Here is a 19,156-nt window from a genome sequence, read left to right as displayed (position 1 = left end):
TTGCATCTGAATTAGTCCATTAATTTTGGCCGTGTAGAGGGATGAGGGGGTGCACCGAGGTGTCTGGCCTCTTTTGACCACTGCAATGTATTATTAATGGGTCAGTAAGTCTGGCAGCTCTGCATTAACTTGGCTAATGGACTGTGGGGTGGGTCTGTGATCCCCTTTCAGAAAGAAATCAAATCTCATACACATCACAAAAAAATGCTATTCTTAGGCTTTTTTTTTTTTTTTTACAGAGCATCTGAATGAGAGCAGAGCATTGATTTAAATCGAAACACCACTTCTTCCAATTCCTTTTGTGGATTTGCTCCCCGCTGACGAGCTACTGTGGGAATTCCAAGGTTACACTTAGTCATCCATGTCCAAGATTACACTGAGTCATCACCCTGTGTATGCATGTGTATCTCATAGACAAGTGCAGTAATGTACTGCTAATGAAAAGCTGAGTATCAGATCAGATTAATTGGGATGGTGGTAAACTGTTTAATATTTTTCTGCTTGTGTAGTAGCCTGCAGGCCAAGTGTTTTCAAGAGCTTGGGATGACTGTAGTAAATGTAAGAGTGATTTTGTATTATGAAATCACAACTGCATAAAAATATAATGCTTTTAATGCAGCACCTTTTGCTATTAGACACCCACATTTTGAAGGATATACATAAGCCTGGTAGCATATTTGAAAGTGGATTCTTAACAGTACCAGGCAAAAAACGCAGGGTCCTGCTCTGGTCAGCTCTAGGCAACTTCCTCTCAACAAAATTCAAATGTTGTGTTTTATTCTATTATAAATCTTAAGGGATAGTTTAGCCTTATTGGAGCCATATTGTCGATCTCTACATGAGTAATAGTTCTGTATGTACTGTACTTATATGGTGCTTTTCCATTCTATTCGACCACTTAAAGCACTTTTACACTATATGCTATGTAACCATCAAGGGCAATTTGGGGTTTAATATGTTGCCTAAAGACAGTCCAATGTTCAGACTAGAGGAGCTGAGATCAAACCACCAACCTCCTGATTAGAGGACCACCCGCTCTAGCTCAGCAGCCACAGCCGCAGCTATAGTCACTATTTGTTTCTCTGCCGTTGACAGTTAAAAGAATATGACTGTACAGAGAAAGAAGGTTAAGGAGTGCATGTGACTTTTACTTATTTGTGGTCTGATGGTAACGTGCATATTGAGCCACAGCATTAGCTCTATAATGTTTGTGTAGACATGCAGGAAGAATAAAAGGTCAACACATCTCAGTTTTCCTCAACTCATTATAATGTGTTTTCAGTAGGACTTGTTCTACTTTGCAATTTATCTTCAAAACATTGCATTTTACGGGTTTGATATTTTAATGCGAATCTTGACCCTTGCTGCTGAAGCCTACGAAGAAAAGAATATACATTGAAGAAGGACAGTGAAGGCTTTCTTTGCCGTTACTTAATTTGTCTAGCTCATAAGTGGACAGTTGGCAGTACCCTGTCACTATTAGTAGCTACAGTCAGTTCTTCATTGTTAGTGGGCACTGTAGTCAGCAGGCTTCTGTGAGCCATTGTCAGAGGATAGCATCAGAGGCTCTTCTTCTGGCTGATAATTAAGTGGCGTACTGACAAACGGCTTTCATCAGATCCCTCATGTGGAACTGAGAGCATGCGAAGGCTTTCAGGGAGGATAAACCAGAGGACGTCGCTTTGCCTCCAATCTTTCATGGCCTTGTGCTGCCTCTGCAGTGGAGGAGGAAGGGAGAGATAAAGCACCCTGTGTAGCACAGGAGAAAAGTGCGATCCTGTGAGGCTCAGAGAACAAGACCTGAGTTTCAGCACTGTTCAAGGCAGCACTTTTTGTGGATATTGTCACTGTTCTTTACCAGTTTCTCAGTTTGTCGGAAGTGACCAGGCATACAGTATGTGTGAAGTATTTTTTCCCATTTAAGAATCTGTCAGTTATTTTTGTTTCCTCAGGGCTGACATAAGTTGCGATGACTTCAGGATCGGAGTGCATGAGAGTAGATGACAGGGTGTGAGTCCGCGTATGTTGTGGTGAAAGTGACATGAAAAGTCTTGTCGTTCCAATTTCCCTTTGTTGATTCATCCCCCATTAAATCCAGGGCATGATCAATGTAAATAGCAGGCTACGATAGAAACTACAAACTGCTGTATGCTACCTATTGAATTTTTTTTCAAATTGGTGTCGGCATGCTTTGCTAAATAAGATTTATCAGTCAACGTAAGCATCTGAAGAGGAGTGTAAAGGCTCTTTTATGCTGCCTTTTTTTGCAATAAGAGATGCCTCCATTTCTAACCATGTTGCCACCAGTTACCCCAAACTTCCTTGCATCCTTTACTTTGGCATGGTTGTTAATCAATACGACCCATAGCAGGCAGCGTACAGTTGAGAGTTTCTCTCAATGACAAACATGACTATGGACAAGGTTGTGATAATATACTCCTTAAGAAAGAGGCAAAGCGACTGTTTGTTCCCATGCCCAGATGAAGTAAAATATTTTTTAGCTTGCTCCAAAGTTCCACCAGTGTTGAAATTCATTCCTTGATTCCTGTGGTTGTCTTGTTTGAAATTCACACGAGAAGGCTCTATCCATTTGTGGATACATATCTAACGTTGAAGGTAAATTTGCCTTAAGCATTCAACAGAATCAATTTAGATTATATCTGATATCTTAAGCTTTAATTATCAGACGTGACTGAGTAGTCATTACCATAATTAACAGTGACCCCTTAGGAAAAGTACAACCAGGCCTTTTTGACCCCTTCCCCAGACAATAGTAATGCAAAGACTGAGCCGACTCCAGATTTCCTCCAGCAGATTTTCCATACTCTTGTTTTCTTAACTTGACTTTACTCTTGCCATGTTTTAACCTTGACTGATAAATAATGTATAAATATATGCCTCTCAATGTTGCTACTCTTGGTTCATTGTAATTGACAACTATGTTGAAGGTCATATGAGCTCGGAAATAATCCACTTAATGGAATCATGCCATACTTAGACACTCTGCACCTTTCAATCGTGCTGCAACACCAGAGGTTGTACAAAGAGCTTTGACTGTGTGTGGTTTGGCTCTGAGTGAGAGACTGAGACGGAGCGGGAGAGGCACAAATATCGGCAAAAGAGACAGAGAGACAAAGATGGATAGCTCTCTGAAGGACTGTGATCAAAAAGGTCTCATACGAGTGGCTCATGGCTTTTGTTGCAGTGTGACCTGCCATTCAGTGTTGCATTAAGTGAAATTCCCCCCCTCCCGCATAGCTTTTCAGATCTGCAGTGACCGCCTTCCAATTTATGAGGGGAATGCTCGAATTTCAAATGTAGCATTCAAGCCAGGGCTGTGACCTCAGTGGCACATAGAAAATAATGCAGAAGTTTTTTTTCCGTTGAATTTCTGCAGGTCCATTCCAAGGTTGGCCTTATAGCAACAAAGCAGGTAGCGAAGGGAATGTGGGTGCATGTGCCTGAGTGAGATTGAGTTCAGAAACACTTACATTGGAGCTTTTGGTCTCTCACCCCTATGCTTCTGTTGAAAAGGGAAAATCCTTGGTGCAGCATTCATAAACTTCTTATATGCCACGAGAGAACTATGGGTGTTTTGTATTGGCTCAGCCTATTGTCTGAGCTCTATAGTACGCTCTATCCCTCAGTAAAATTACTTAGAGATAAAGTTAGATTGCTTTGCTTGCTTGGTGTTGGGGAGGATACGTAAGTAAGTTTTATTTTTATATATATTTGCAAATTTCTTGTTTAGTTTAGGTGACAGCAGTTAAAGTGTTAGTGTTGGTAAATTGTTTCTGAAACTCTTTTTTACCTTATTTTTCAAATTTTCACTTCACGAAAGCCGCCAATAAATGAAAGTAAACTGGAAAATAATCATTTGGCTCGGTGACACCTACTGACGTGCCTCCCTGCCTGCACCCTGACCATTTGTCTCACTGTGTATGATTGTAGTCTTCATAAGCCAGAGAGCCATACCCTGCTGAGGAGTCGATAGTCAGAATCTGGCGAGCAATTCATTGAAGAGTCAGCTTCCAGCCTTTGTCGTGCAGTGCACATTCATATGGACGTAGCTTTGACGAGAGGGTCGATTGGAGTTGTGTTGCTAGCTTTCCCGAAAATATCAAATCTAGCTTTTATATGTGGACAACTTGGTTCAATACGGTTTGCTTAACATATCAGAAATGTTACCTCAGAAAGTTTTGTAGCTCGCTTGTACTTAGACTTAATGTTTCTCCTTTTACACATCTGTACGAGCACCTCTGTCTCTGTCCATTCTCTTCACCTTTCCTGCAGTTTGAATGTACCAGGCCTCTGGAAACAATACACCTGTGGAGGCAGGTGACCTTAGCTGTCATACATTTGTTTTAATCCCCTGTAGTTGCCGGTGGGCAGCTGTGATTTTTTAACTCTTTTTTTTTTTTTTTTTCATTTTCATTTATTACAGCCTGTTATTCTTTAAAAAACCTTAATAATAAAGTCCAATATAAATCTCACTGATGCAAATGCTGTGAAAGGTTTTAACTGCTCTTTTTGAGTCCACACGTGTAATCGCTTATCAAGCTAATTTCTTTCTCGCATGCATCGCCCTCATTATATTAGCCTGCTTGTGAAAAATGGGTTTAATTTAGCCAAATGCCCACTGTTAGGGTGGGGTGTGGTGGTGATGGTGATTGTGGGGGGCTACAATTTCCCCATAGTGCCATCTCCTTCTGCAGAAGTAGTTTTTGAGTTTTAATTACTATAATACCTCAATGTGCTACTCGAGGTGACCTGGGTCGAGATGCCAAAGGTTAATGATCATTTTGATCTTCTGTTTTTCCCATTTTCTTTTCTCGTTGCTTTACGGACACAGACACAGGGTCCTCTGAGCACACAGTAACAGGTTATTTCATGAATGACAGATTTCACCTTGGCATGTATTTTTCCACGGCAGGCAAGCAAAGTGTTCATGTTTTATTAAAATAACATACAAGTGGGTGAAGATCAGAGACTAAGGGTTTTAAAACCAAGCATGCCAACACATTACTACTTGATGCCAAGGGAGGCAGATCAAAAATCTGACGAAAATCGTTACAGTTGACTTCATTGGTATTTGAGTGTGGGCTTTTAGTCTCTCGTAGTTTTGCTCGATGCATGAGAGCTTTGCGGTGTTAGGTTGTGTATATGGCAGGTTTCTTGAGTCAGACAGCATGGTGTCAGTGGGGGAAGTGTCACTGTAGTTACAAATGCTTAAGAAGTGCTAAATAGAATCAAATATTCCTTTTAATATGTGCTCAATGTAATTATTTGTGTCACTGATGCCCCGGAAAATCTACCTGACAGTCTCTTTTGAGCAATTAAAGCAAGGTGACAGTGGTTTTAAAATGCTGAAAGAGAACCACACAGCATCTGACATGCCTTTGTCATCGCCCCTCAGGTTTTTACTCATTCCACAGCCTCATTCCATTGGCCTTCAGGTTGCAGCTCCTCTCACAGCTAACAGGATTAAATCACCCGGTGATTGCACCTGCGCGAACATACCTTTCTCTACCTGTGTGTATGTGTGTCGAAATTTTTTTTGTGCCTTCCTGAACGAACACTGTGGCATCCCACATGCCTTCCCACACCCACTACAAATAGACAGAGAAGGTGCTACATTCCGTGGCCTTGGTGCAGATCCCCGAGGCTGAGGAGTTTGTTCTGTGTTGGTGGGCATGTCACCGGGTCCATATGAAATAACAAAGGCCTAAAAATACTGTGTGTGTGTGTGTGTGTGTGTGTGTGTGTCTGTGTGTCTGTGTGTGTGTGTGTGTGTGTGTGTGTGTGTGTGTGTGTGTGTGTGTGTGTGTGTGTGTGTGTGTGTGTGTGTGTGTGTGTGTGTGTGTGTGTGTGTGTGTGTGTGTGTGTGTGTGTGTGTGTGTGTGTGTGTGTGTGTGTGTGTGTGTGTATTCATTTTCTATTTCCTTTATTGTGTGCTTTAGACTATCTCTAAATCTGTCAATGGAACTGCTGCTAATTTGGGAAATTTCGTTTCACAGCTCTCAATTCAAAATTTAGGAATTTAATTCATTTTGAAAACGGTCATAGATACTTTACACCCCAGCCCGTTCACTCCATCACTGCGAGCTAACAACTCAACAAAATCACGATTGCTCGCTGTCCTGTCTCCTAAGTGGTGGAACGAGCTCCCCAATGAAATTAGGACAGCAGAAAGTCTACTCATTTTCTGCCGTAGTCTAAAGAAGACTTTGGATAAAAGCGTCAGCTAAATGAAATGAAATGTAATGTAATGTAAAATAACCATTATGGTTCCCAGAAAGTAAAGGTATTACAAATGCTTTAATTACCTACAACAAAAATCACATGTTCGGGGGAATAATCTAGAACCAGGAAATGTCTCTTTTGAATAATTACTATTATTTTATCACTTATAAAAATTATATAAAGTAATTAAAGATTTAACTCCAATGTTTTGATACTGCAGAAAATTGCAAATTTTAAGATGTCCTTCTTCCTATTATTATTTTCTTTTCATTTGTTGAGATCTTGTTGTCTTAATTTGTCACTCTCCCCTAATCTCTACAATACGTCTCAGACAGTCCTTACGAGAAACATTAGATGTTGTCACACAGACCTGTATAATATTTCCACATGGCTGTGCGGTGCATACTTTTTTCGATGATTTTAAAAGACTTGTTTTTAGAGGAAAACAACTCCCCCTACACACTGTAATGCGATGGAGAACAGTTTGAGCACAAAGACAGCATATCCAGCTTCTTCTCAGTTTCCATCCATTTGGAGTTTAATCTCAGACTCTCACCTGATCTCATGAATGCTTCAGGTTAAGTAAAACCACAACTGGACTAATACTAATACATGAGTGTGTGAGTGATTGTTCGTTAGGGTTAGGGTTTTTCAAGCTTTATCGAGATGCCTTAACTTGCAAGGGGATGGTGTGAAAGTGGGAGGTCCAACAGCCTATGAGGACACTGATGTATTCATATTGAACCACAGTGTGACTGGTGTTCGTCCCTATGTCATAACTGGTATGTGTGCTTACGTTGGTCTGTCCCAGCATGCCAGGTTTGCTCCCTTGGGTCCCTGACCAAGTGTACAGGGTACCTCCTCCTTCCCAGCTGTGAGGAGCCGGGCTCTGACATGGCCTGTCCCTTTAGCTCACTCTGAACGTTTGACACGCCAAGCGCAGAGGTCAGCCTGACCTACTTTCCCCTGGCGGCCCTTCTGCTGAGCTGCAGCGCTCCTCAGCAGGGGGGGCAGCGAGGGCGGAGCTGCTTACGCCTCCACTGCTGTCCTGGTGTGTTAAATCACCGCCATTTGTTCAGAGACACGCTCGTGTGTGTATGTGCTTTAGGTGTGTGTGATTTTAGGTGTGTAGGAGGCATCCCACATACACAGACACACACACTCACACAGGCTTGTGCTGAGTTTGGATATGAAGTGCTCTGTGGGGGTTGCAGGTAGATGCTGGGCAGCACTTGGGTAGGACCCCCTTCAGTGAGCTCTGTCTGACTCACTTTGTGTACAACTGCTCACACCCTCTGACCTCCTCCACCTACTTCCCCTCCCTCTGTGCTGCAGATATATGTGTGTGCATGTATATATGTATATATATATTGTGCGTTTGTTTGGTCATGTATATATGTATATGTGTGTGCATGTATATATGTACATGTATGTATATGTGTGTGCTTGTATGTGTGTCAGGGTTAGGGTTAGGGTTAGGGTCGTAATTGTCTTCCTCTGCTGTTGCTGGAATATGTTAACCTCCTCTTTTAGTTGTGGTATATGTCTTTGCCTACAGTTGACCAAGTCTGATAGTGTCACACACACACACACACGCATGTTTCTGAAGCAGTGAAAAGAGTCTTTCTGACATAATATGGGACATCGCAAGAAAAGGTCCCTTCAGAAGGAGAAGGGAACAGGCTGAGCAGAGTTCATTAAAAAGTAATCCTCTAATGTAGCGGCAGGCATCGGCTGCTTTGCTGTATCAATGATTTAGGCCCAGCAGAAGGTCCTTAATGGATAGAGCCACCTCTCTCTGCAACTTCAGTTGCTTCCGTCCGCCTAGTATCAACTGACACACGCACTCCGACACACAGAGGCTGTGAAGGAAAACTGGTTTTAAGTACTTAAGTGTGTATGCCCATCGTACAGATTGCATCACACACTCTCCCACTTAGACACTCCCCTGCTGGACATGGAGTTTTAAAGTGCCATAGGCTAGCTAAATTGAGAGCCTCATATCTGTTTGTCACCATCCACTATGTATGATCACACTCTGCGTTCACACTGTTTTATTCATCTGAACTAATGTTAAACTGTGAGGAGGCCAGGGACAATGCCTCTGTACGTGGTGCTGTCTCTGCAGCCTCAACAGAGGATTCAGGGATGAGTGTAAATCAAGTTGATCTGACCTCAATGTTGTGCTCAGTCAGTCCAACTTGTTACTTAGCCTGACACACACTGTTGACACACTTACAGTATGTGTCAAGTCTATGTGACTTCGTCTGATTTTATAGTTATGCTTTTTCTGCATCATCACAGTGCAGTTTTCTCGCTTTGAGGAAAAGTGAGTAGCATACAGCTGGATTACATGAAATCATATAGATTTACTGATGGCAGTACAAGCTTGGTTGTTTCCATGTCTTGTTTTTAGGATCCAATAGTGGTTTTGAATTTTAAATTATAATTTTTTTTTTCCATTTATGTTTCCTGGTGTGTAACACCATAGCGGTTCATAACATTTTGTAAACTTGTAACTCGTGTTAATACTTGACATTCTTTAAGCTCAAATTAAAACAATAGGTAAATAAATTGATAAATGATTGATGGCACGTTAACGGCAATCGAACATAATCTTTCCAGATATTTATTAAAGCGACTTTAGTCGATTCCTGCTTCTCAAATTTATTCTCTCAGAATTTTTTCCATAATAATAAAGTTTTATCAGTTATTCAAAACATAATATTCAAATGACTCAATAATGAATTTAATTTTCTTCTAACAATCTGATATTGTAGCTTTTGAGTGAACATTATTTTATCATATGAAATGTAGGACGATGTTACTTCATATATCTTCACAGTTGTACATCAGTTGTATCTATATTTAAAAGACAATGCCATGTGGTTTAGAATGTCGTTTATCTGCTCCTTCACAAAGAAGAGCAGCTATGGTTCGCTTGAATGTGGGTCAATTATATTGGATTACGTTCATGGCAAGAAAAAGAGTGTCAAAATATCCCGCACTATGGTCTAGTTCTCCTCTGTCCATTCTGGTTTCATTCAAACTCATGCTCAGTTATAAAATAACACTATTAATGCATATTTCAGTCCAGTCTTCCAGGCGTCAGAAAATAAATATTGTGCTAATCTCTTCAGTTTTATTTTGATGAAACAATGATTTGAATTGAACATGGATTGAACATACATTGGTACAGCAGAGGAGTTTATGTAGATTATAAATAATGTCTCTCAAGATATTTAATTTAATAAACATTCTGCCTGTTAACCTTTTTTACCTTACAGCCCTTTTTTCAGATGCTTTTCTTTCAAAGCAGCTTACAATAAGTACATTCAGCCATGATAGGAAAAGATTGAGATGTCACAAAAGTTCAACCATCCAAAGCGAATTACTAAAAGCATATTTAGTGCTACAGTAGAAGTTCTTTGGGAAATATTTAATCTTTTGAGAATGAGACTCAAGTGCTACCATCACATGTCATACTGTAGTTTGAAAAGCTCAGTGCTTTGGGTGATATTGTAAATATATTATGGAAGACTTGTAGGTACATGATTTGTGTGTGAAAGAGCAAACCTCAAACCATATATCATCTAACACCTAAAGGGAATCACGTTAGATACTATACCCTGTAACTCAAGATGGACACATAACAGCTCCCCAATTGTAAAAACGTGATGATTTTGATCGCCCTGATGGCTGGTTTAACCATAGTCCTCCTCCATGTTAGCAGATAAGACATTGAAAAAACTGTAGTAAATAAGTCAAACAATGTTTTTTCAAGTTTTCATCGTTCTGATAAGTTTGGTTTTAATCATTAATGCTAAAAAATAACAGGATGAAATTTCATAATTGACGGCTGAGACTGAAACATGATTGGCACAAGCACGTGTATGGGTAGGACCTCGATACAGATGCCGGCACCAGTACTAAGATATTTCAATTTCATTTTTGCATAACAGGAGTAGGTGAAGACACAGTGCATCTTAAACACCGAAAAAAGATAGATATTGGTTTAAGTTTGACTTAAACTTTAAGTTTGACAAACTTAAAACTGACTTATTATTCCTCTCTGGCACAAGCACAGGATTATTTTGACTATGACACAGTTTCACCCTCTATAATATTATCTGTTGGAGAGCAGTGTTAGAGGATTGCACTGGCATTTCAGAGTGATTTAACCAGCGAGATTGACAGCATTACAATGAGGCTGTCATTATCATCCCTCCTGTGGTATAATTGCACATAGTGCTGAACAAGAAGTCTCTTTCCCTCTCTCTCTCTCCATCTCTCTCCCTCCCTCTCTCCCTCCTTCTCTTTGCCTGTCTCTACTTATCTCCTGCATCCGTTAAACTCATGAGAGAATCCTACAGTTTTTTTGTGTTGCCATCTGTCAATACCACTCTATAAAGTGGAGTGGAGAAATGTGTGCATACATTGGCTCTTGTAAGCCCTCGGCTGGCCTGTCTCCAGCTGGTTCTGAGGGCTTTGCTGTGGCTGGTTAGCCCAGGCCTGGAGCATCGCTCTCCAGCCCACCTTCGCACCCCCAATCAGGCAGCTGGAGGTACCTCCCTCTTCACTGCTGTAGAGTACCTCGTAACACTGTAATGAGTTAACTTTCAGAGTGATCTACATAATTTATTTCCTGCCCCCACAGGAGGCCACAGAAGCATTAATTAATATCAGGCCCTGGTATCTGCAACCATCCCAGTGTGGGATTCCTTCTGGCTCCTCTTTTTGGAGCCTATGGAATTCAATGTGTGCAACCAGAATGCAGTTTGTTGGACATTGATGGAAGATATTCCCTCCTGATGTCTTTGTGCACAGATTGAGCTACTGTATATTTGTGTAGAGAGAAATCTGAACTGGTCACAGTTGTAGGCCCGATCTGACGCCGCTGAAACAAGCCGCATCAGATCACAGGAGCTGTGATTAAACTTAAATGAAACATGCCACCAAGTTATGTGCTCTCATTGCATCTCTCCACACTCATGTACTACAGACGTGTTTGGGTCAGCTGATTTTTGATATGTGTCCACTCACCTTGCACCTCTGTGTGTGTGTTTTCCCCACAGAACTCAATACGGCACAATCTGTCTTTGAACAAGTGTTTTCTCAAAGTGCCTCGCTCCAAAGATGACCCTGGAAAGGTGAGACTTTCTAACATTAATTTAACTGTGAACAAAGAAGAATGCATGTAATTCTAAACTAAATTCGAGTTGACTTTGCAACCATTGCTGACAGAATTCACTATTACAACATCTGGTTATTTTTTGGTGTGCATCATGCTATCTCCGGTAGAAAAAATGTTAACCTTTGAATGGCTGCCAGGACTCTGACAGTCTGGAAATGCATGGCATGCTTGTAATCTATTATGAACCTCCCACCCCCACAGAATTGCATTTCAAATGTAAGGATAGACAATTTTTTTGGGGATTGGCACAGACAGCAGATGTGGGTGAGGAGAGAGTATTCAAAAACTGCTTGAAGATTGGGCTGTAACAGGGTAAAAGTCAGGGCCATTTCCAGTATCTGGCATCTGTGAAGTATTTACTTAAGGTGCTAAACCAACTTGGTTAAAAAAAGCCGGCCTCATTTGCTCTCTGCTCGGCTCTCTATCTCCCATTTTTCTATTCGGACAGAGAATATACAGTCAACATGTTAATTTGACATTTGAATCTCAGTGGGAGCACCTACATTTATTTATTTTGCAATCTCTTGCGACATCAACCTGAGAAGCAGCGTCCCCTGAGCAACTGGGTAGTTCATGAAGAGGAGCCTATGGACCTATATTTAGTATTATGATGTGCTTAGGTCTAACCATATGCAGCCTAACCCAGATTTCATCCGAGCACTGTCGGAGCATACGCTACATATGCTTAGGGAACCGCACAAATAATTACATACACACACACACACACACACACACACTGACACACACTGACACACACACACACACCCACACCCACACACTGACACACACACACACACTGACACACACTGACACACACACACACACCCACACCCACACACTGACACACACACCGACACATGCATGAAGAGCTACGCCTAGCTGTGTAGAGGATGGGGACTGAATGCTAATTTCATGTTTTGCTGTAATCCTCTGATATTGACACTCCTGGGACCTGCTCCACTAAATACAAAATAATCTATTGCTGTATGGATCCCATTCCAAATGCATGGCGAACATGCTCGCATCCTTAATGTTTAATTTGGAATTTTCCTCACTCCCTTCCCCCCCGAAGACAACTTCAAAGAAGCGCTAGCCGCTCTTGATATGTTGCATCAATATTGTAATGTGGCAGGAATATGAGAACTGCTGGTTGGATGAGATAGGAGAGTCTTGTCGCTCCCTGTCTGTCTCTCACTCTGAGATGGTGTAAGAGATGGCAGTTGGTATTGTACCAAATTCCTCTCTACCTCGGAGGTAAATACGCCGCTTGTGAAGGCTACCGTCTATAATCCTAACTTTAATTGGTCGTATGTCTTGACCTAAATTTGCCAGGATGATCTCCATACCTGTTTGTGGTTGTCCTTGTTATATTTACACACAAAAGAGGAACTAGATGACATAATTTTACATTGATGTATGCAAATGAGCTGCGGCTGCGTCATTTACGGGAAGAGAGCAGGTAGAGTGTATCTGTTATCAGGATCTTTTTTTCTTCTTTTTTTTTTACAGCGGTCTGTATTTTATGGCCGCAGAGCATATTGTGGCTTTGGTCTGTTGTTGCCCCAGACTCCACGGACACTTGCTTTAGCATAGCTACAGTATATTGCAGTGTATTTGTGAATAATTTAATGACTCTTTATATGTTTTTCTTTTTTCCCCGGCGTGCTCTCTGGGGGTGGGTGAAAGGGAAATGCAGAAACTCCCCCCCCATGAGATTTAACTTAAAGTGTGCTTCCCCCACTAATTATAAAAAAACACCATGCAGCCTGGCTTTATCTCTGCAACTTCTAATTTTGAAACATCTGCTCCTGCGAGCCTTTTAACCCTAGAATCTTAACAAAGAGACGGACCACATGTACGGATGCGTTTCACCTTTGCACATCGTTGTTAAGTTGAAGCCCTTTGAACAGAACATGGGAAGTGTAATTAGTTTTCTGCTGTAGCCTACATCAATATGTGCTGTTTCTTCATCTATGGTTGATTGTGCTGTGAATTATTCTTCCCTCTGAGGAAAATATTAATTGACCCCAAAGCTACGCACATATTAAAACTTATAATTTTAACCCCCTGACAAATATAGGCCAACTCTGGCTTTTAATTTTAACAGCTGCAGCAGTGGTGTATGTGAGCGGGGGGAAAAAACGGATTTGCCGGCTTTAACAAGACCAGGGCATTGTGTATGCAGCAGTTATTGTGTAGATACTCAAGATATAGGTCTTCTATGGCCCATGTTGTTGTTCAGTGAATTTCTTATGGAAATATCAATTATTCTCTCTGCAAAGTAAGTAATTTTAAAGGTCCTGATCTCACTTTCTCTTGACAATTGAGATTCTATCGGGGGTCATATGAAATATTAAAAATAAATTCAGAACTTGCAGGGCCTTGGGGTACAAATCAAATTTTTAACAACTGTAAGCTGCATTGCTGTTGGCTTGGAGAAGGAACACCATTGAAAAATAAATTAAATGGGGCCGAATGCAAAGATAAATAATGCAACCTGGTTGTGGAATTGCTAGCCGCAGCCCCAGAGCCAGCCCTGACGGTTCTTTCGTTGATTATCCTTGCTCAGACCCCAGTAGAGAGCTACGCGGCAGGGCTTGCGCTGCCTTGATTCCTCGGCTGAGACTGTGTTCATCCTTGGCAACTGTGCTCTGACTCAGTACCTGAGGCTGAGGAAGTACAGCTTCAGGAAAGGCTTAGCATTTCACCACCACCAGCTGCCCTCACCAGCCTCTCATTGAGAAGCAGCCACAGAGGAGAAGAAGCGAAGCTTCACTTACTAACAAAAGCAAACCCACACACCACGCAAAAACTCAGCTATCAACTTAAATAAAAGTCTTGGATGACTGACTTTATCAGAGCAGATGAGGCCTACTAGTTTTCAATAATATTGCACAGTAAGAATAGCAGTCGCTGTCATTCCAGGGAGGAAATGTTTAAGTACGTCCAATGAATGTCACATGAGAAAGCAATCTGTTGTATCTTATCAGCTCACAGGTCTTTCCTCTGTCCACAGGGCTCTTATTGGGCCATCGACACCAACCCAAAGGAGGATGCCTTGCCTACACGGCCAAAGAAGAGGCCGCGTTCTGGAGAGCGAGTGAGTCTGATGAGAACAAATATTAAGTGCTCTTCTGCTGCTTGGTTCTGTTTCTTTCTGTGACTCTTGCCCTCTACTTCTGCCTTGGTTCTCTTTTCCTATTGCCCTCCTTTCTCTCCTACTTTCTCCCGCTCTTCATCTACCACATGCAGTCACACACATGCATACGCACACACACTCATTTAGAAGGAGTTCTTATCCAGAGGTTTTTTTAACTGCCTCTCCCAGCTGCTCCGTATCCTGTCATGAAGTGGGCTCCTTATTAATAAACTACGCCCCAGGCACCCATTACATACATTACATTCTTCACTCACTTCTTTTTTAACAAACATCAATTAATGCAGAGTTGTGTGCACCGGCTACTCTGAGCGGTTGCTTTTGTCTAAATTATGGATGAGTTTCGTCCAGCGTTAGGCGTAGCTGTACATGTTTTTAGGCAGCGGCTCGAATTGACCTGGCCCTGGGGCTTCCCGACTTAAAGGACTCTTGTCTCGTCTTCCCTCACATTTGGGCTTACAATGTGGCTGACCTGAGGCTATGAGAGGCAGACTCGTGCACACATGCTAACACACAACATTTTTCTCTAAGCAGTTTTTCGACATAAACCTCATGACTTATTTGTTTGCCTTTCTCATATGAATGTCGCGGCAGGAGAATATCCGCCTTAGATGCCTTCTCACCAACCGGAACATTTCTGGAACCTGTAGCTGAGGGGCAGAGCATGCAGGAGGCAGGACATGACGTATTCATTCCGTTGCGGATATCACATGTTTTCCTTTTCAGCACATGAACTCGTTGGCCTGCATCGCCAAAAGCTATTGAATCTCATTATCTTACAAACTTGACATTATTGTTGGTGTCTTCTGTGTCTGGCACCTCTTTTTCCATTGTGAGATTTTTTTTAGCACACCCACTTGCTCACTGAATCTTCTCAACTTTTATTGTCCCTCTGACATTTTGTGGATACTTTATTTGGGGGCTGATAGTAAAAGTTCCAGAACAACTGACTCACATTGAAATTTTTCACATACAGCCCCTCTGGAAAAATGTCAGGAAAATGTCTTGATTTCAGTGCATGACTTAAAGCATCTTACCACACACACACATACGAGCACAGAAGTGACAACAGTAAATGTCCATGGTGTCACCCTACATCATCAGAATAATATCACTTTCATTCACTGAAAAGCATCTGTTTGTTGGTGTGAGATTGCGTATATACAAAGAATATAGGGGTACATACAGGGCAATATGCGACTCTGCCAGCAGATTTAAGCAAAGCTCTCCTGATGCAGTTGTGTTCATATGAGCATGACAGAAAAGAACACACAGAGTGAAGAGTGTGTTTTCTTTATGACACATGCGCTGTGCTCACCCTTCCCCCTCCAGACACTGTCTGCCTACAAGGCATTCCATTAAGAGTCTCACACTGAAATTGAGAGTTTGTGAAATCTCATTTATGTTTATCATGAATTAAAAAATGGTATTGTTGGCAGCCAATCCTCTTACAGTAAGCAGTATTGGGAGACAGGCATGGCAGACTTATCTCACCCAACAGTGAGCCTATACAGACAAGGGTGTGCGCGCGTGCGTGCGTGCGTGCGTGCATGCGTGCATGCGTGCGTGCGTGAGTGCGTGAGTGCGTGTGTGTGTGTTGTACAAGGTGAGGGTGGGGATGGAGTCTGCCTCCATCTTCTCAGAAAGCACAGCTCAAATGTGACCTAAATAAAGGTTATGCTCTGTCATATGAAAACAGTTCTGGTTTAGTTTTGTGTGTCTCGTCTAAGCAGAAAATTTGTCACAAACATAATACTCATCTTAACCGTACAACCTGCTGTGGGATCTTGTGTGTTTGATAATTGGATAATGTTAAATCTTTTTTTCTTTTTTTCTGTCTACCTCTACACCCCCAACCCCCACAGGCTTCCACGCCGTACAGCCTGGAGTCTGAGTCTTTGGGGATGGAGTGTATGATCTCTGGAAGTGCCTCTCCAACGTTGGCAATCAACACTGTGACTAACAAGGTACTAGAACCAGCCATCCAGCCTCCAGCTTCAACACACACCTGGCTACACGGCTGCACCCTGACCCCACCCACTTCTCTAACCACCTACAGCACTATTCCCCACAGAGAGAGGAGCACTCTAGTGGAGGGGATATTCATGCACGCACAAGCACACGCTCCTATTCCTAAAGCTTCTCCGCAATGCAACCCACACCAAAATACACAACTCTCTGCACTGCAGCACCTTTTTTCCTCCACAACAACAGGGAGCAGGCTCTTGTTATCTTCAGCACGGAAATATGATGCTCATACTGATACTTGGCCCTATGCAACCCGGTAGACCTTATACAACCCTGTCTACACATGTAATGGGATACTCCGCATTCTGCATGGGATGTCTGTGTTTTGGCACCTATAGTGGAGGTTGACGCCCAGAGTCGTGTTTCTCTTTCTGTGACCACATTACGCTCCCGCTCTACAGGTGACCACCCCTGCTGCTGCCTCTGTCTGCTCTCAGTGGTTTTTTCTTTTTTTCTAATATGTGTAAAAGCTTGCACAACACAGAGCAAAGCTACAGGGACTGCTAGCTGTTAGCTTCGAGTGTGCCTCTCACTCTGAAATTTAAATAGGCTTTTTAACCTTAAGCTCTCATCCTCTGGGCCCGGTGGGGGCATCTCTCAGGAGTACTTTTAAAAAGCCTACAAGAGTCACTTATTCATTTGCTGCAAGCATTACAAAAAATGGTTTAAAGTGAACAGGGGTGTTCATAGGAAAGAGGAGCTGGTGTGTGTACATGCGAGAGAGACAGGGCCTCAAAAGTCTCAGCGTATTTAGTTGTGTGTTAAAACTTGTGTGTACATGTATGTGGAGAATGTTAAAGAGACTCCCAGCTTGTTTTGATGAGAGTTTCACTGACAGCTAGAGGCTGTTACTACGGGGAACGTACACTTTTTCATGTTTCTGTAGCAAACGGATTCATGGGCCCGAGTGCAGAGGAAAATTACCTTTCTCTTTGATTGCTCCAAACAGGCACTTGCCAGGACATCACCCACTCCAGGCATAATGTAAAGGGCTAATGTAAATACTTCCAGTCAAAGAACTCATATCAGCAAAATCAGGCAAACATTAAACGGCTTAAAAAAACGATTACTGTTTGATTACAGATGACAGGACATTTTTTTGTTCTCTTGATTGCAATGAAATCTGTCTTAAAGTGAACAGGATACAAAGTAGAATAGCAACAGATCTCCTCGGACGGAGCTTGTTTCTCACTGTCTTACACTGTAAACACACGGCTGGCCACGCCTCTTTCGGTGCAGTGTGCCAAGCCACAGGAATTCCCTCTCTCTGTTTTTCTCTCGCTCGCTTTCTATTCCAGTCTCTCTCCCTCATTCCCGCCTTCTCATATAGACCAATGGGAGACGCTGGTGGGGACGACTACTGAACCAGCAAGAATCTTCTCTCTGTCTCTCTTCTGTTGGACATTCCTCGCAAGATTGCCCTATGCGCCTTTCTCACATAGACTCAGACTTTTCACTTCCCCCCCTAAAGGTTGTGTTCTGAGGCGGCCCCTTAACATCGGTGTGGATGTGATGAAACTTTGGCACTGAAGTGTGATGCTGAAGGGAAAGAGGGGATTGTTGGAAGTGCGTTTGCTGATGAATAGTCAGGACTTTTTCTCCTCTTCCTCGCTGGGTCATATCCCTCGGTTTGGTCCTGCATGAGGGAATTGTGCTCAATGCTGGATGGCATTGTTGGAGACACCTGGGCCAATCCTGCTTTGATTTCATAATCCATGTCTCATGCTCCAGATTAGGCCCCCATGTAAAAGACACCTCTGGCTTTTTTTACTAAGAATAGATCTCTGACTCGCTCGCCTGTTAGTTAACTCTGTACATATAGTATTAACTGTGGAGTCGCTCCAGCCTGTATGAACATGCTTGCTTTGGTCCATGTGTTTAGAACTGTATTTGTGTGTCATATGTTCGTGCATGCTTTTACATATGTGGGTGAGATGTGACCGGTTGTTCGTCTGTGACGGTGCAAGCTTGAGTGGGCGTCTTAACGCAGGGGACTGTGGGGTCTGCTTAACCCACAGAGCATTGAGGTTCATCACACTTTATTGGTGAGTAGAGTAAAAATAGAATGTGGTGAGCAACTTATGGCTAAAAGGCTGTTTTATGATTTCATTACACATAAGATTTGTATTTCTATGGCATGCTGTTTTTGATTAGCATTGTAAGGCTGATTTTGTAGACGTGCCTAAGCCTTCAGTCTTAGCTGCTCATTGAGTTCCCCTTCACGCTAATGAACACTGGAGCCAAGCATACACAGAGTGGAGGAAGGCTAGAGTTGCCTAATGAGCTTCTCTTACTACCTCCCTATCCTCCACTCTTCCTTGAACAGCGTTGGCTGGAGTCAGCGTTTGCACTCTCAGTTTCTTTTCGTAAATCTGGGTTTTCTTTCTTATTCTCCCAGTGCAGGAGCCAAGCTCCATATTAAAAGCTTAATATGATCGGACGCTCTCTTTCTGCTTGTGTTCACCCTGGATTCAAACCAGCATGTTAGTCAGCAGGCCAATCAGTCAAAGAGGGGCTGCCTGGGTTTCCTCGCC

At 42.4% G+C, this 19,156-nt stretch overlaps 1 protein-coding gene across 1 annotated transcript in view; it reads left to right on the top strand.

The window, feature by feature from the left end:
• The window catches only part of foxj3 (forkhead box J3), a 78,702-nt gene that overhangs the window by 45,570 nt on the left and 13,976 nt on the right, over positions 1-19,156 (top strand). Inside the window, exons 3-5 of the mRNA XM_062404380.1 lie at positions 11,319-11,393; positions 14,454-14,537; positions 16,460-16,561. Of these exons, the coding sequence (XP_062260364.1) occupies positions 11,319-11,393; positions 14,454-14,537; positions 16,460-16,561 (261 nt within the window). The remainder of the gene's footprint in view (positions 1-11,318; positions 11,394-14,453; positions 14,538-16,459; positions 16,562-19,156) is intronic.

This window comes from Platichthys flesus, chromosome 2 (genome assembly GCF_949316205.1).
Source record: "Platichthys flesus chromosome 2, fPlaFle2.1, whole genome shotgun sequence".
Lineage (NCBI taxonomy): Eukaryota > Metazoa > Chordata > Actinopteri > Pleuronectiformes > Pleuronectidae > Platichthys > Platichthys flesus.
Note: the sequence above shows the minus strand (reverse complement) of the source record. Positions and strands in the feature narration are given on the sequence as shown.